The sequence below is a fragment of the Haliotis cracherodii genome, unplaced genomic scaffold (genome assembly GCF_022045235.1).
Source record: "Haliotis cracherodii isolate W230 unplaced genomic scaffold, xgHalCrac1.p SCAF_6, whole genome shotgun sequence".
NCBI classification, from domain to species: Eukaryota; Metazoa; Mollusca; class Gastropoda; order Lepetellida; family Haliotidae; genus Haliotis; species Haliotis cracherodii.
Window position 1 is genome coordinate 37291524 of NW_027266319.1, and position 16412 is coordinate 37307935.

The following is a 16412-nucleotide window of genomic DNA, read 5'->3' on the forward strand; positions in this document are numbered from 1 at the left end:
CTTGTTAGTTTACAAGTTAGTATTGGATACAACATTTGCAGTTTCACTAGAGTGACAATAGCGCCTCATTGACGACACAAGATGTGGGCTTGTGGGATGTCATTTTAGATCTGTACCAAGGCCTGATGCAATTGGACCAACGTCTACAATTGGTTGGGAAGTCAGCGTAAACGAGGTTTCATTCCTGCCCACACAGGTTCAATGTGCAGTGTGTGACCGCAGCGTAACATGAAGGCATGCGATGTCCTGCTGTAACATAACGCCCAGTGTCTGGACAGACGTCAAAGGCGTTCTATCATGCCTCCCCTTACCATTCCACTCCCACCACCGAATGCAGAACGTTGACCATCAGTCATGTCAGCATAATGCTCCATCAAACGTTTATAAATACGCCGAAAGCCATTACTGCTGCCATTACCTGGACCCATCTGAGAAGAGGACTATCATCCAATCCTGTAACCTGAACCTCAAGATGTTGTCTTGACCATGCCAGCCAGTTTGATGATGTAGCAGCAAGTTGGACACACAGCTGGATGTTGAGGTCAGATGTTATGCTGTCGTAATCAATTCCTCACAGTCCTTGCACTAATCGAACATAAGCCAGTGATGCATCGGGCTGTCAGACTCATTTCTTTGGTGAAGCGGGCAGATATGATCACCTTGCAGACATGACATTACTCATGGATGTCCAGCATGTTTGTTTTTGATTTGTTTGTTGTTTAACACCGCACTCAGCAATATTCCAGCTATATGACAGCGGTCTGTAAATAATCAAGCAGGGACCAGACAATCCAGTTGTTGACATCATGAGCATCGATCCATGTAATTGGGATACGAAGAAATGCATCAACCAAGTCAGCGAGTCTGAGCACCCGATCCCGTTAGTTACCTCTTACGACCAGCATAGTCGCTTTTTACGGCAAGCATTGGTTGCTGAAGACCTATTCTACCCTGGATCATCACGGGCCAGATGTCCAGCATGAGGTCAGATGTGATCTGTCGGTTGGTACTGTATGGTTTTACTATGATCACCAAAACGCCCAGCAATAACATTTTTTAGCAATTCAATTTCAAGCATTCCCTTTGAAGGCAACCACTCATTTTCAGAGCCATCAATGTTGCAAGAAATTACCAGAATGCACATGTAATTTCAGGATCATCATCGGTAATCATGAGAGAGTTTGTACATGCAATTATCATGCACAGGTTCTAAAATTTCCATGCCAATTTTCCTTTAATGTGATTTTTTATGGTGCACAGGAATTGTTTTCTGCTAGTATACATCCTCAGTCCAAACAGTAACAAACTAAAATTAGTTTTCAGGGAAACATGAGGGATATCAACACTATACAACTCTGCCATTCTCTTGACAAAACCCAATTAAAAAACTAACATCAAATATGACAAAGGTCAAGAGACAGTTTAGCTAGGTCAGAGGTTAGAGGGTCAATGCCAGCCATGTGAAAGGAGAATACAGAGGTCATCCAAAGCATGAGATATGAAGCCAATGCCAAGGTCAAGCCAATACCACTCAATACCCCATGTACCTTTCTGTATACACAAATGTACCCTAGTTTGGCAATATGCATGAGACCGCATACGTGTGTTCCAAAGTCTACTGTTGATCTTAAATTCCCTAGCAGAAAAAATCAGAACATTATTATCAAATCTGATCATGGATTTAATACAGAGCATACAAGTTTGAGGTCCTGCCATGAAATAATCTTCCCGGATTTGGCAAAGGAACCTGTTTGGTGCATTGCGATTCATCCTGATTTAGCACTGTTGAAATTGCCACTCTAAGGTACATTTCCGTACTCCAATTTTGGTTAGGGTACATTTGTGTATACAGAAAGGTACCTGGGCCCCGTTCCACAAAAGGATTTCAGCGCCAAAGTGATCGTAACTCCCATACTTTAACACAGACGCACGGCAATCGTAGTTCTGAGAACGCTTTGTGGAACGGGGCCAAGGGGTACATTTATGTATACAGAAAGGTACCTGGGGTACATTTCTGTAGAACCTGTGCCAACAATGACCCCAACAAAGGATGGAGACGTAATTATGTGACTCGGTTAAAGTTAGTGGTACTTCAACTGTGTGAGATTGAAGTGGAAAACAAGATGCTGTTCATCACATGACCATCACCACTCAAGCCAGCAGCAACCAGATGCAAGAAGAAAACATGTCAGTAATATACACCTGAAGATTCCATTGGTCGTGTTTGCACTGAAAATATCACAATAATACAGCATTGTGAACTATCCCTGAAAGTCAGACAGTCTAAACATACCGAGACATAGTCACAAGGGTTGGGGCAAGCCCAAATGTACTATCTTGGTACCCGACCCCCTATTACCTGCCCCTACATGGGTGGGTAGCCACATGCCTCAAGAGTTGGGTACAAAATGTCCAATTGGGAATTGTTCTACTGGAGCCCTGGCAAAAAGTATTTAGATACAGGGATCTGAGAAACTGGTCATGCATACACTGAAGTTGACTGAAGCTTTATCCTTGTTCAAACATATAAAAGTCAGAAGAAATGCGTGCACAGTTGGAAAGAAATGCCAACATTAGTGACTGATAGTGTAACCATTTTCCTCTCTATCTCTCTAAGCCCTGGATCCATTCCCTTGGTTCTCGTAATCTCAAATTATGGGCCCTTGATTTCCACTTGCCAATTTGTTTGACTTCTCTGCAAGGTCTAACGTACCAATCAGAATGCAAGTTACATACAAGCCACAATGTTGGGTTGGGCAGACTCGTTGATCATGATCAAGTTTGCGAGAAATTCAACACTGTAAAACTGACTGACATGTAAAAGAAAGCCCTTAAAAATATTTGTCTCCATGTCCTTTAAAACTGGTTGTGGCTTTGGTTTCTAGGTAATATGAGTTACCTCCCTTATCCTTTCCCTTTCCCATATGTTAGTTGGTTGGTTGGTTTGTTGTTTAACGCCGCACTTAGCAATATTCCAGCTATATGACGGCGGTCTGTAAATAATCAAGTCTGGACCAGACAATAAAGTGATTGATATCATGAGCATCGATCCACGCAATTGGGTCAGTGAGTCTGACCACTCGACCCTGTTAGTCGCCTTTTACGACAAGCATAGTCACCTTTTACGGCAAGCATGGGTTGCTGAAGACCTATTCTACCCCGGAATCTTCACGGGTCTCCATATGTTAGTTGATTGGTTGGTAAAAATGTAAATGAAAATCAAGGGTGGGTAATGTGAGATCACAAAAAACACAGGAATGGATCCATGAGTAAGTATATGTTTACTGAAATGCTAGCTCTGGAGATATAGAAGATGGGTACCGTGGATTTATTGTGAATTTTGGTCATAAAACAAAACATCACATGACTAACCACGGGTCCAGGTAGTTGTGTGGCTTACTGGGTACCTACCCAAACAGAGTACCTGAGTTACTCGTGCCGGCCCTAACAGTCACATACATGGTCATGGTTGCTCATAAAGGGAGATAACACTGTGAATCTTATAAAGTATTATCTCCCCTGTTTTTAACTTCAGAAGTGAGAAGAGGTCTCTGCTTCAAAGTGAAATGTCAGCTACCATTTGACTTTGCTAGTTTTGTTAGGTAATTTAATGCCGCGCTCAGCAATATTCCAGCTATATGATGGCACCTGACAATCTGAGAACCGATCTACACAACTGCATCAACCAAGTCAGTGACAACCCGATCCTGTTAGTCACCTCTTACGACAAGAATAGACGCTTATTACGGCAAGCATAAGAGAAGAAGCTGAAGACCTATCCTAACCCGGATTTTCACGGGTCTTGCCCTTTGGCAAGCAGGTAGGACTTGTATCATGACCGCTTGTTGGACCATATTATAACATTCCGCTTGCACTGACCATGATATTCTGGGTCATAATATGGTCAAACCTCTTTGAATCTTCTCCAACTTAAACCTAAGAACTTAAAAGTGGACATAAAAAGCAAAACCCTGAACATAAATAATCTGGATGGTTAAATAAGCATAGAGCAGATTGATAGGTTTTCCACATCATGCTTGCTAACATTATGGTGTAATGTTCGAGAATAGATTCCAGAAAAGCATACACCATAAAATCTGTAATAGTTTTTCTTTGAGCAGACGGAACGGCGGGACAATGTCCATCCCTATACCTCGTCCAACTTGGAAGCTGAGGATAATCCAGGGAGTTCCAGACACAACATAAGAGATGAAGATGTGAATAAAAACAAGTAAGGAACAAAATACATGAAATGATTTGACCAGCCAGTTTTGGTTCTGCGTCTACATGTGTATACATACATAAACACATGACACCACTGGTCATTACAATTGCTAAGAGTTCATCAATACTTACACATACTTGTCTTGTACAATGATGAAGTATGTTTCCACATACTTCGCACTCACCGCATCCCAGTACAGGTGATTTAACAGTTCTTTATCCCCTGTAAAAAGTGAATGAGTTGTCAGTGGCAACCACTAAAACATTGGGTGCTGACAGCAGAACAACCCCTCTCTAAAAATCACTGACTGAATTGAACACATTCTATCCCCTACTGAAGAATTTGAATCCACAAACTTTAATAAATCCTCAATCCACCTATGAATTGAAACAAAAGTTGGAGTCACTTAATCTCCAGCTCTACTCAATCTCTAGCGCTATGTTACTTATCAGAGAGTCAATCCACAGCTCTGTGTTACATATAACTGAGTCACTCTTAGCTCTATATTACATATAACTGAGTCACTCTTAGCTCTATATTACATATAACTGAGTCACTCTTAGCTCTATATTACATATAACTCAGTCACCCTATAGATCTATATTACATATAACTCAGTCACTCGAGAGCTCTCTGTTACATTTAACTGGGTTACTCTATATCTGTAGCTGTATGTTACATGCTACACTCCCTAAATTCCACGATTCAAGTTATTCAGATGTTACACAGCTCTGACCACATTCAACAAGACAAAGATAAAGTTACTCACAGTCTGTACCACTACCGTTCAGCATTTCAAGAATGTCTTCAGTCGTCCCAGAACGATTGCTTTTGCTCATATCAGTGTAATAGTCCCTGAAAAGGAAGGACCAGATTGGAAACACAGCTTCAGCACATTCTATTTTGTCCTCACTCTGAAGAGAGAGTTCGGTTTTACACTACTTATAACAATATTCTTGCAAAATCATCTTTGGGACACCAAGAATTGGGGAACCGAACCCTGGATTTGGGTGTGACAAGCATACACTTAAAGCATGCAGTAGGCTACCTCATTACATCACCCAATCTGATCAAAATCATTCTGGATATGCACCACTATACAATCGAGTGGACTGGGGTATAAAACTTATCGCACTAATTATAAAGTGCCAATGGCGTTAGTAAATCATAATGGCATGATTAAAGTAAGTTCCTGGAGCCATAGTGGCACGCACAATCACAGTGCTTAAAAACAGTACTTGATACTCATTACCGGTATATGAAGCCTTTAATAAATAATACTTTGGCACAAGGTATCTGGATGAACGCCCAGTTAACTGTGACAATTTGAAAACTCCTAATGAACCAAATTTCTGTTTTCCATTGAAAAGCATCTTCTTGTGTTCATCAGATGACCTGGAATTTCACATTTTGTCAAATTATCGATCAAATTAATCAGAGACAATCATGTCATCTCATGAAGATTTATCCCTTGCATATATATTCTGGAAAAGCAAATCTTTTTCATGACATTATCCACAAAACCCATGTGGGGACACAGTTTAGGACAAACCTACCACATCCCACCCCGACCCAGTACTACAGAGCTGGTTGTAGAGGGGAATGTACTGCACAGGCTGGTCTAATCTTATTTAGCTGAAAGTGTCTTGGTACCACTGTTATGGCTTATGCTTTCTGTCTCTGATTTGCCTTTCCTAGACTTGGCTCTGTAACTAGGCTGATTGTGTCATAGAACTTTGATGATCATTGCGCATGCTTTCAGTCACTGGTTTGCCTGATCCAGAATCGATTATTTTTGTCAGTGGACAAAGTCTGAAAACTGCTCAGTGGCATTAGCAACCCTTACTCACTGATCTACAAACAGCCAAAGTGACGTATTTCCTTACCATGGTGCTATAAGCATGGCCCAATTTTCAGATTTGAACACTGAATCATCTGTAATGAAAGGTTGAGACTGAATGAAATCAAGAACAAAGCCTAAAGTACATGTGAGATACAAATGTGGTTGAAATCTGTCACACATATATAAACATTCCAATGAGTTCAATGGCAGAAAGGTCACATCAATATTTTCGGCCATTGTGCAATAATTGACATTGGCTCACACTCGACTGCATATCAAATATTTCAATGCAGTTTGTATAGAGTTACCTCTAGAGCTTCAGCTAAGCCGAACAATTTGATTGGCTAGGCAGCATCCAATCCCAACGTGATTTAGTTGTGTCAGCTTGCAGTATGGAGTACAATAGCAAGGTGGTCAGGCTCATAAACCCTGCCATCTGTAAATAATCAGTGTGGCAGGTATTGGGCCATCCTATCTGTGAAAAAGATGGTGTATGCACCACAGAGATAAGAGTGCATCAGATCACGACCAAAGTATCGTGATGCGGATTGGATTTTGCCCCAGCCCTATTGTATAAAACTTCACCTAACTTTAGAACAAAACTAATAAAAGAATTACATTCATCCATAATAAAACACTTTTAAAGTACATTTCTTCATGGTATTAAATATTGCTGACAAACTATTGAACTAAATGATGCAGTCCACTCACCAAACTGGGCAATAGTAGCAGAAAAGTCTGGGTAATAAGTTTGATATGACGGCAGGCTCACACCAAGACTGAAACAGATCACATCCAGATAACAAACACACAAATCATGTGGGTTCATATATTTTAAAAAGTTTAATTCTAATGTTTAATGCAATATATTTAGGACAGATCAATCTCATTTTAAATTCTAAGGTTTTCTTGTTGAAGATTTCCATACGGGGAAGCAAACTGAAAATGAAAATATAACAAGTGTCATCAGGAGATGACTATTCCTCTCGGCCCCTACGAATCCAAACGAACAAATTTAATCATCTGATTGTTACAGCAAGTCCTTCAAGAGTAATCTGTCTTACTTGATGAGAGTATTTCTATCCACTCTGTTTGTCCATACAGCTATTGAGCTATCAAAACAATACTATGGAAGTGGGATTCAGAACTTAGTCAGGTCCTTTTAAGCAGAGATATGAGTCAATGGATGTTACACAAATGGTACATGGCTTATGCTGTAATTAATCTGTTGCATTACCAACTGTGTTATCAGTAGTTACTGAAACTCACCTTTCATATTAAACTTACAAAAGAATAGATTATATATTGCAGCTTAATAGAACTAAATGTTTACACTAAACATGTCACTCTGTTACTTTGGTCTCAGGTATATAACTATCCAGACAGTCAAAGTCAAACTTGTTGCCGTTGAAACGGAAAAAATAAAAATTCTCAAAATCCCCAAAGAGCAAAAGGCACCAGTTAACAACTGGTCTTTGTGTGTGGAGAGTTACATATACGAATACCAATTAGTTTTAGAGATATCATTCAGATAAACACACAACTATGAAGAGAAATGAGGTCAAACTTGTTGCCATGGAAAAAATAAAAATTTCCAAAAACGCTAAAGAGCCAAAGGCACCAGTTGACAACCAGTTCTTTGAGTGTGCAAAAGTTTCAATAATTTTAGAGAAATGGTCAGGAAAAACACACCACTATGAACCGAGTCGCTGTAAACCTTGTTTAAAAAATATATTCTAAAAATCCTTCAATAGTAAAAGGCACCAGTTGACAACCTGGTCTTTGTGTGTTCAAAGCTTCATGAAAGAACACCTATTAGTTTTAGAAAAATGATCCAGATAGAAAATGATTACAGACAGACGGACAAGCTGATTACTATATCCCCTGTATTACATACCAGGGTAGTTAATGTTCATTTAAGGGTATTAATAACAACAACCTCAAAACTTAAAAGAAATATTATAAACAAATTGTATAAAATGGCTTTATCTAAGTTATGGAGGGGTTTGTTTTTATAACAAGAAGGTCTTGCCTTTGTTTCATAAAAAGAACATATCTACAAAGTTGTTCTGGAATACTGTATATACCGTATTTGACGTATTAAGCCCCCGGGGCGCTCTCAAAATTGGAAATAGTGGGCTCTTATTGGAGTATAATTTTGGTGAGAACAGAGTTGAAAAATTGTAAATTTCGTACAGTAGTTTATGCTGACAGCCTGAAATGATACAAAAGAAAAGTATGTACGTGTCATACACGACAGATATATTTTGTAGAATTTAATTGCCCACAATTAAGGGTGCATATAACACAAGAGTGAGTATTATACACGAATCAATAAGTCCTGTGTACATTGATCAATAGGCAGGGGTGCTAATTGGGATTGTTCACTAGCAAATATATTAGCAAATATAGCCATGGGCGCTTATTAGACGGGGCGCTTATTATGTCAAATACGGTAGTTAATATTTTGAACTAAGATTCCTAGATTGGATGCCATTACTGGCTCCAGGCTAGATGTGTTTGTCCACATACCTGAATGAGGTCCCTTCTATTGGCTTGAAAGAATATCTCACTTTATCAAAATGTGCATATTTCTGAAAAATAAACAATCACAGAATGAAGAACAAACATTTAACTGAGATATCAAACTGCGGTAATAGGACTCACATGCGGTAATGTGATCACAAACTAAAACTAGTGATAATTAATTAGTAAGTATCTTATATGCGGCAGTGTGTGCATGAGGTCAATAAAAAGAATCAATTACTGGTGATTCTGTCTGCAGTGTTTACGATGATGGCAGTCCCACAATGAAGCCATGGTGCCACCAGCCTGACGATAATAATTGGGAAGATCATGAGATGTGAAACAGGACAACAAGGACTATACTGGCAAAGAGAGGCAACGCTGTATGCTAGCTAAGGGAGGCGATCCGGGGTAGAATAGGTCTTCAGCAACCCATGCTTGCCGTAAAAGGCGACTATGCTTGTCGTAAAGGCGTCTAACAGGATCAGGTAGTCAGGCTCGCTGACTTGGTTGATGCAGGTCATCGTATCCCAATTGCGTGGATCGATGATCATGATATCAATCACTGGATTGTCTGGTCCAGACTCGATTATTTACAGACCACCGTCATATAGCTGGAATATTGCTGAGTGCGGCGTAAAACAACAAACCAACCAACCGTGCAGTCCTACTAACCATGTCAGACGACAAGACAAATGTGTCAAATTCCATGCTTTCAGTCTGCCCTTTGATCATTTTTGTTCGGAGCTGAAAATTATATTGAAAGAACATGTAATTGCTACAATAGTGAGACATATTCATTGTTTTTTTTATTTGTGTATTTAGTGCAATAGAAACTGAAAATATACTAGCCACATAAAGAAACTGTGCACGGAGAAAATATAGATATAAGGGCACACCGTCAATATATGAAATATAGGTTTGAACACAGCAATTGTTGGAGACATTCACGTGCCATGCGATATGACGTCATTGATAGGGGCCTATCGACGTGCAAGGTGTTACTGCACGTGCATCCTGTGCAGCTGTACACAGCTGTGGAAAGCATGATCTGTGGTCATTCAAAAATTCAAAACTTCTCAGGCGCAGACACAAGCATATCACAAGCAAATCATGCCAAGATTGACAGCTGCACAGCATCATGAAGCCATTGGAATGATCCGAGCGGGAATGAGGCAACAACAGGTGGCAACACATTTCCAGTGCCATCGTAACACGATATCGGCATTGGTGAGGCGTTATCTGAACACAAATGACGTTGCCGACCACCCACGTTCAGGACGTCCCCGAGTAACGATGCCAAGACAGGACAGATGGATTCGAGTGACACATCCCCGACACAGGTTCCAAACGGCAGTCACGACGTCCCAGACAATTCCTGGACTGCGCTGTATCCATCCCAACACTGTCAGGAATCGTCTACGTCAGTACGGGATTCGACCACGACGCCCTGCCATACGTCCCATCCTGACACACCGTCATCGAGTCAACCGTCTAAGATGGTGTCGAAATCATGTTCGCCAACCTCGAATATGGTGGAGAAATGTTGTCTTTACAGATGAATCGAGGTTCAACATTTCCCACAGTTACGGGCGCCAACGTGTCTACCGGCGTTTGGGAGAACGTTATGCACGCAACTGTATTGTGGAGAGGAATCGTTTTGGAGGTGGCTCTGTGATGATTTGGGGTGGGATAACAGCACGGCACCGAACCCCTTTGGTGGTTGTTCAGGGCAATCTCACCGGTGTTGGCTACAGAGATCAGATTTTGAGGCCTGTGGTCATTCCTTTCCTGCAACGTCATGGCCCTGGATTGACATTTCAACAAGACAACGCTCGTCCTCACACCGCTAGGGTCGCAATGGATTTCCTTCACCATAACAATGTCATGTTACTGCCATGGCCTGCAATTTCTCCAGATCTCTCCCCAATAGAGCATGTGTAGGATGAAATGGAGCGCCGTCTGCATCGTCTTCCACATCCTCCAGATAACGTCCGTGACTTGGCACAGGATTTGAGGAGGATATGGCAGGCCATTCCCAAGACCTTGGTGGACTTCATGCGTCGCCGATGCACTGCTGTGATTCACGCACAGGGTGGTCATACCCGTTATTGACTTTGTGACTTTGTCGTTTGACCCCCTACTCCATTTTGATCTTCTGACGTCATCGTAACAGATGTTATTCAGGTCCTGTTGACATTTTCTTATGGTCCGATCATTCAGCTGCTACAGCGTCTGCATCATTTTGTTCTTGCTGTGTTGTATTTCAATTCAGAATATATTTTCTCCGTGCACAGTTTCTTTATATGGCTAGTATATTTCTCCTACAGTTAGGTTGCATTTGTCTATAGACTGGACATCTTAAAACTAAAAATATAGTTTAAAGAAATTATCTCATTCATCCAATGCAATTTTAATAAGAAAATATACTATCAAAATAGAGAAAACAATTATCTACCTCATTTTTCTTGTCATTTTCTACTTCAATCTCTAAAAGATCAATATTTGGAGGGTCACGCATGTATTTCTGTAAATAAAATGGGAAAAGAGTTGTCAACTACATGTTTGAACATCTCACTGGCACTCCGATCTCTGTTGAGTCAACAAGGCTACAATGGGGACAGAAACTAGGTCCTAACAAACATCTCATGCAATTGTCCTAACTGACATCTCATATAATTATTGTAGCTCAAGTGCTTGGAATATTGTCTCTGTGGGATCATGTGAAAAGTGCTTGATTTCGGATATATACAATCCAATAACTTACACTCTAGTTTGATATCAGAATCTTAAATTATTTTTGCTGGCCTATAAGAATCTAACATCATTTTTGCTGACATCAGAATCTAATAACATATTCGCTGACACATTAGAATCTAAAATCATTTTCGCTGACTTATCACAATCTAAAATCATTTTTGCCGACATCAGAATCTAATAACATTTTAGCTGACCCATCAGAATCTAAAATTATTTTTGATGGCCTATAAGAATCTAAAATCATTTTTGCTGACCCATCAGAAGCTAAAATCATTTTCACTGACTCATCACAATCTAAAATCATTTTTGCTGACATCAGAATCTGAAATCATTTTTGCTTACTCGTCAAAATCTAAAGTCTTTCGTTTTGCAATATTGTAAAAATGAGTCAAGTCTTTGACCCAAGTTGACTCCCGCTTATCACAGGAGTGCAAAGCAAAACAGTACAAAAATACAGTAAACAATTCATCAGGGGTCATGAACTTGCACAGACTTAGATTTTCTTCTTCATGTTTGATAAATGAGCCTTCTTTACACGGTTATGAATTTGGAAATGTCAGATGTCCAAGAGTGCAAGAAAAAAAGGGGCTAGTTGAACCATTTGAGCATTAAGTTTTAAACAGTAAGTTTTCTGTTTAAAATTTGACATTTCCAGCTTGCCAAACAGGACCCTTATCCTATCTCGTCATTTAACTATCAGTATCATCACCAGTGCTATCAGCAAATATTCAAAAAGCTGATGTGGCATGTTGACATACACCCACTGCAACCTTAAGAAATATAGATAGAATGACATTTTGTCCAATACTAATATGAATCATAAATACAGCATTTGTACACATAATGGAACAATGGAACAAACAGGAATTCCAGTTCAATAAGGCATTTTGTTCAATTCATCAAACATCTTCTTTAGACATGTATACATAATAACTATTTAATGAACAGGAATATCAGTTAAAATGGCATTTGACCAATTCCATTGTTCTAAATTGTATGTCTCGGAAGACATTGTAAATATCATTCATATTTGTCTTCAGATCATGAATTTAACATTTCCCAAAACCATAGGTTCAAGGATGATCAACAACAAGTGTACTTATTTCCCCCACTTACTGTTGGTTTTAGGTGGGGGTGAAAGATGATATAACCATTAGGGTTGATTGCGAAAGAGTAGCCGTTGTGTCCAAGCTGAAATACAAAGTAAATGAACTTACTATTCTCATATTTCATCCTGCTGTGAAAGACGTGAACATTGTATTACACAACTCTCAGCAATATTCTAGCTAAATTGTGGTGGCCTGTGGTTACTCAAGTCTAGTAATAGTAAACCAGATTGTTTGTTTGTCAGTTTGTTTGTTTGTTTGTTTGTTTAATGCCGCATACAGCAATGTTCCAGCTATATGACGTCAGTCTGTAAATAATCAAGTCTGGACCAGACAATCCAGTGATTGACATCATCAACATCAATCTACGCAATTGGGATACGATGACATGCATCAACCAAGTCTGCAAGCCTGACCACCTGATCCCCCTAGGTACCTCTTGTGACATGCATAGTCGCTTGCTACGGCAAGTATGGATTGCTGAAGACATTCTAAACTAGATCTTCACGGATGGGTGAATATGATTTACAAGTAACAAATATTTGAAAGAGCTCACGAAGTAGTTTAAACAGCATCCACTTCTAGAATGAAGTATCTTGTGCAGATATGGATATATAATAGGAAGAAGTGACGTGCAAGAGGAGATTTCTCAGAAGCTGACTCATATATTGACATATATTGGTCACATTCATACCTTTTGAGTGGGGCTTTTCTTCACCATATCAGCTGTTGTCACGTCAATACCCATGACTCCAAGGATTGTCTGGTTTGACTGAAACAGTCAGTTACACACTGTAGCATGAAAACAACAACTCGTACAGCAATGGCATTTTAAAATAGAAAACAACATACAATTCCCAACTCCCAGCTGAAATCACTTTCCACAAAGGGAATGTATTTCTGTCTGCCCTTCGCCATATTCAAGCTGCAAGGACATGTGGGAAATCAGGTGTGAGTGTTCTCCCATATCTCATCAATACACTCTCTCATGATTCAGATACTACCATAGCAAATATAGTCACAACTTTTTAATGACTGATGAAAATATTACTTTACTTTTATAGACAGTACGAGGCTGATTTGGGTGTTGAGAGTTGAAATGGGGTATGATATGAATACATGCATTGCACATGGAAAATGCCTCATGTCACTGATAATTGTATGATATTTATTTCCCATTCAGTTACTGTTCTTGTTTCTTAAATGCTAAAAAGAGAGAGGCAGATTAGAAAAATGTGTAATTAAATTAGGGCTGGGACGAGTCCAAATCTACTAACCAGGTACCCAACTCCCTATTACCCGACCCGTGTTGATTTGGGAACTGTTTTACCAGAGCCCTGGCAAATGCTATTTAGATATAGTTATAAAACAATGTGATCATGCTTGCACTGAAGCTGACTGAAGCCTTACCTCTACTAAAACATAAAAGTCAGAAGGAATGCATGTTTAGTCGGAAAGAATTGAGAACACTAGTGACTTGTAGTGTAGCCATGGAGTTTGAGTGAATTTTTGTCATTTCAACAATATATCTCGTGACTAAGGGTCCAGGTCGTCCATTTGGTACCTTGGTCCTACTCAGGACTCATCCGACCCGAGTACCCAAGTCACCCGTCCATGCCCTAATCTGGCCTAAGTTACAGAGTAACCATCACTCACAGATCCTGCTGTTCTGTTGTAGACCGGCAGTGTAACTGTCGTCATCATTCCCAGACCCTGCAAGTATCAGTCGTTATAACACAACTGCAATCATCATCATCATCATCATCATCATCATCATCATCATATCAGAAATATTCTTAAAAAAATCCAGGGTTTTTTTCATCCATATTATTCATGATGTTACACTTACTTCCTAATTACAATTGTAATACTGTACCGAAACCAGACTTCAAATGTTACGTTACATTGTTGAAATATGCTTTCAATTAGAATTAGTTAAATTGCCATTTCATTAAACACAGACCTGCAATAAAACAAATGTCCTTTTAAACATGTGCGAACAACATCATGCACAAGAAAATGATAGAGAGCATGCTGAGATGAACTTGAAATAATAAATGCAGATCATGCAAAACTAAACAAACAACACTTCATCATAACATAACACCTCAACCATGGATTTGTTTTGAGTTAAGTATTAACCATAATTTCCTTCATAAATTAAGACACAAATGATTTATATACTGCCAATGCAGTATGTATTAGGGTGAGGGCACTCAATTCTGATTGGTTAGGATTATTTGACATGACCAATCGAACTCCATCACCACACACTATATACATGAATACCCAAAATTAATACTACTGTTCTAACCATATACACACATTATAAAGTTCACAAAACTGTTGTTTTCCCTACGACTAAAAATATTTTAGGTGAATCTGAAATTATTCAAAACTTAAATTCATCCCAACTGTGTGGTACATTATTTTAAGTCACCATGATCAAACTATAGATCATCCGAGACTGTTTCCAAAAACATTTTTTAATGATACCACCTGCATATATATTTAAACATTTCAAGCATCTTCTGTTAGTTCTGTTAGTTAGTTCTGCTAGCTAGTCATCTTTGTTGGGTGTACCATTGAATGACTACTAGTACCTCTGGATAGTTCTATATCCGATTTATTTCAAACGCTAACAGACCACACATCATTTGTAAGGACTAAGCCAGCGACAGCCTCTGTGGTCTAGTAGTAGAGCTTCCGCCCGGGTAGAGGAAGGTCCCGGGTTCGATCCCCGTCCACGTCATACCAAAAGATGTTAAAAGATGGTACTTGTTGTTACCCTGTCTGGCGCTCGGCTTTTAGGGGCTTAAACAAGGACTGGTTGGTTCAGAGTCTGTATACTGTGTCTGAGTGGGGTATTCATGGTAAACTGCAGTATGGTGTCTCAGTGAGCTAGACCTATAAATCGGCATCAGTCCGGACTAGTACAAGCAGACACCCACATCCACGCACGCACTCACGCACGCACGCACGTTGCTATATAAGTGCAATAGTCTTGGATGCAACGTTAAACCCCATTTCACCTCACGCAGCCAGCCACGCATAACATACACGTTCCTATAGGTTAAGGTTTAGCATAGAATGTTTGATAAAATACCTATGCAAGCATAAGCCGACGACAAGGTATTCCATGCCTTTGTCGTGTCAACACATTTGACCTGAATCACATCTAAAACGTAAGGCATGATCATATGATCACAAGATCATAACATACGCAACACAAACCTGGCTGATTATTCATATAAATTGTCATGCCTAGTCCTGTATTCTTCGACCAGGATTCAACCACCATGCTTCAAGACGCATTATATGAATTTAAGTAAAGACACAAGCATTCCCGTATGAAAAAAGCGCTATCAAATAATGTCTTGATTAGTCCTTGTTCTTCCTGAAATAATGCACAAAAAAAAGGCTTTGTGGAATTTTATACCTTTGAAACTGTAAATAACTAAGTTTCACTGTGCATAATTTCAGAAAGAACATAAATATATCACAGTATAAAACATGTACAAAAGGAACAACTGTACATCTCAGACTCAACTACACTAAACAAGAGAATTGTTTCTCAGTCAAACACTTTAGAAATTGTTCGATTCTTTTTTTCAACTGTAAAATATTGTCAAATTTAATTTATTGTCAATACAACCAGAAAAAAACTGCATTCATTTCATTTCCGACAGCAGTAATGTCTGAGAAGCAAAACTGACAGCTAGATTTAGGCTTGTTCCAGGAAGTGGTTCTACATATACATACACAGTAACAATCTCATTCAAATCAGATCTTTTTCTCCGATATTATGACTCTCTTTGAGATCTAATGGCCCCATGTATAGGCTTCCATATTCTAAGAATAATTAAGCGAAGTATTCAGACCAACACATTATTTCTGTATCTCGAAAATGATGTTAAACAACCAGTTCCAAATGTAAATAATAACGGCACGG

At 39.3% G+C, this 16412-nt stretch overlaps 1 protein-coding gene across 7 annotated transcripts in view; it reads right to left on the minus strand.

The window, feature by feature from the left end:
• The window catches only part of LOC139445885 (voltage-dependent calcium channel subunit alpha-2/delta-2-like), a 127296-nt gene that overhangs the window by 12897 nt on the left and 97987 nt on the right, over nucleotides 1–16412 (minus strand). For 6 of the 7 annotated variants that reach the window (XM_071227121.1, XM_071227120.1, XM_071227119.1 and 3 more), the window contains 11 exons: nucleotides 14117–14173; nucleotides 13155–13232; nucleotides 12471–12545; nucleotides 11053–11121; nucleotides 9270–9341; nucleotides 8601–8662; nucleotides 6780–6847; nucleotides 6112–6160; nucleotides 4995–5080; nucleotides 4357–4447; nucleotides 2203–2229 (listed from right to left, as the gene is read on the minus strand). In XM_071227121.1, coding sequence (XP_071083222.1) covers nucleotides 2203–2229; nucleotides 4357–4447; nucleotides 4995–5080; nucleotides 6112–6160; nucleotides 6780–6847; nucleotides 8601–8662; nucleotides 9270–9341; nucleotides 11053–11121; nucleotides 12471–12545; nucleotides 13155–13232; nucleotides 14117–14173 — 734 coding nt within the window. The remainder of the gene's footprint in view (nucleotides 1–2202; nucleotides 2230–4356; nucleotides 4448–4994; nucleotides 5081–6111; nucleotides 6161–6779; nucleotides 6848–8600; nucleotides 8663–9269; nucleotides 9342–11052; nucleotides 11122–12470; nucleotides 12546–13154; nucleotides 13233–14116; nucleotides 14174–16412) is intronic. The other variant, XM_071227122.1, reaches the window with a different exon arrangement.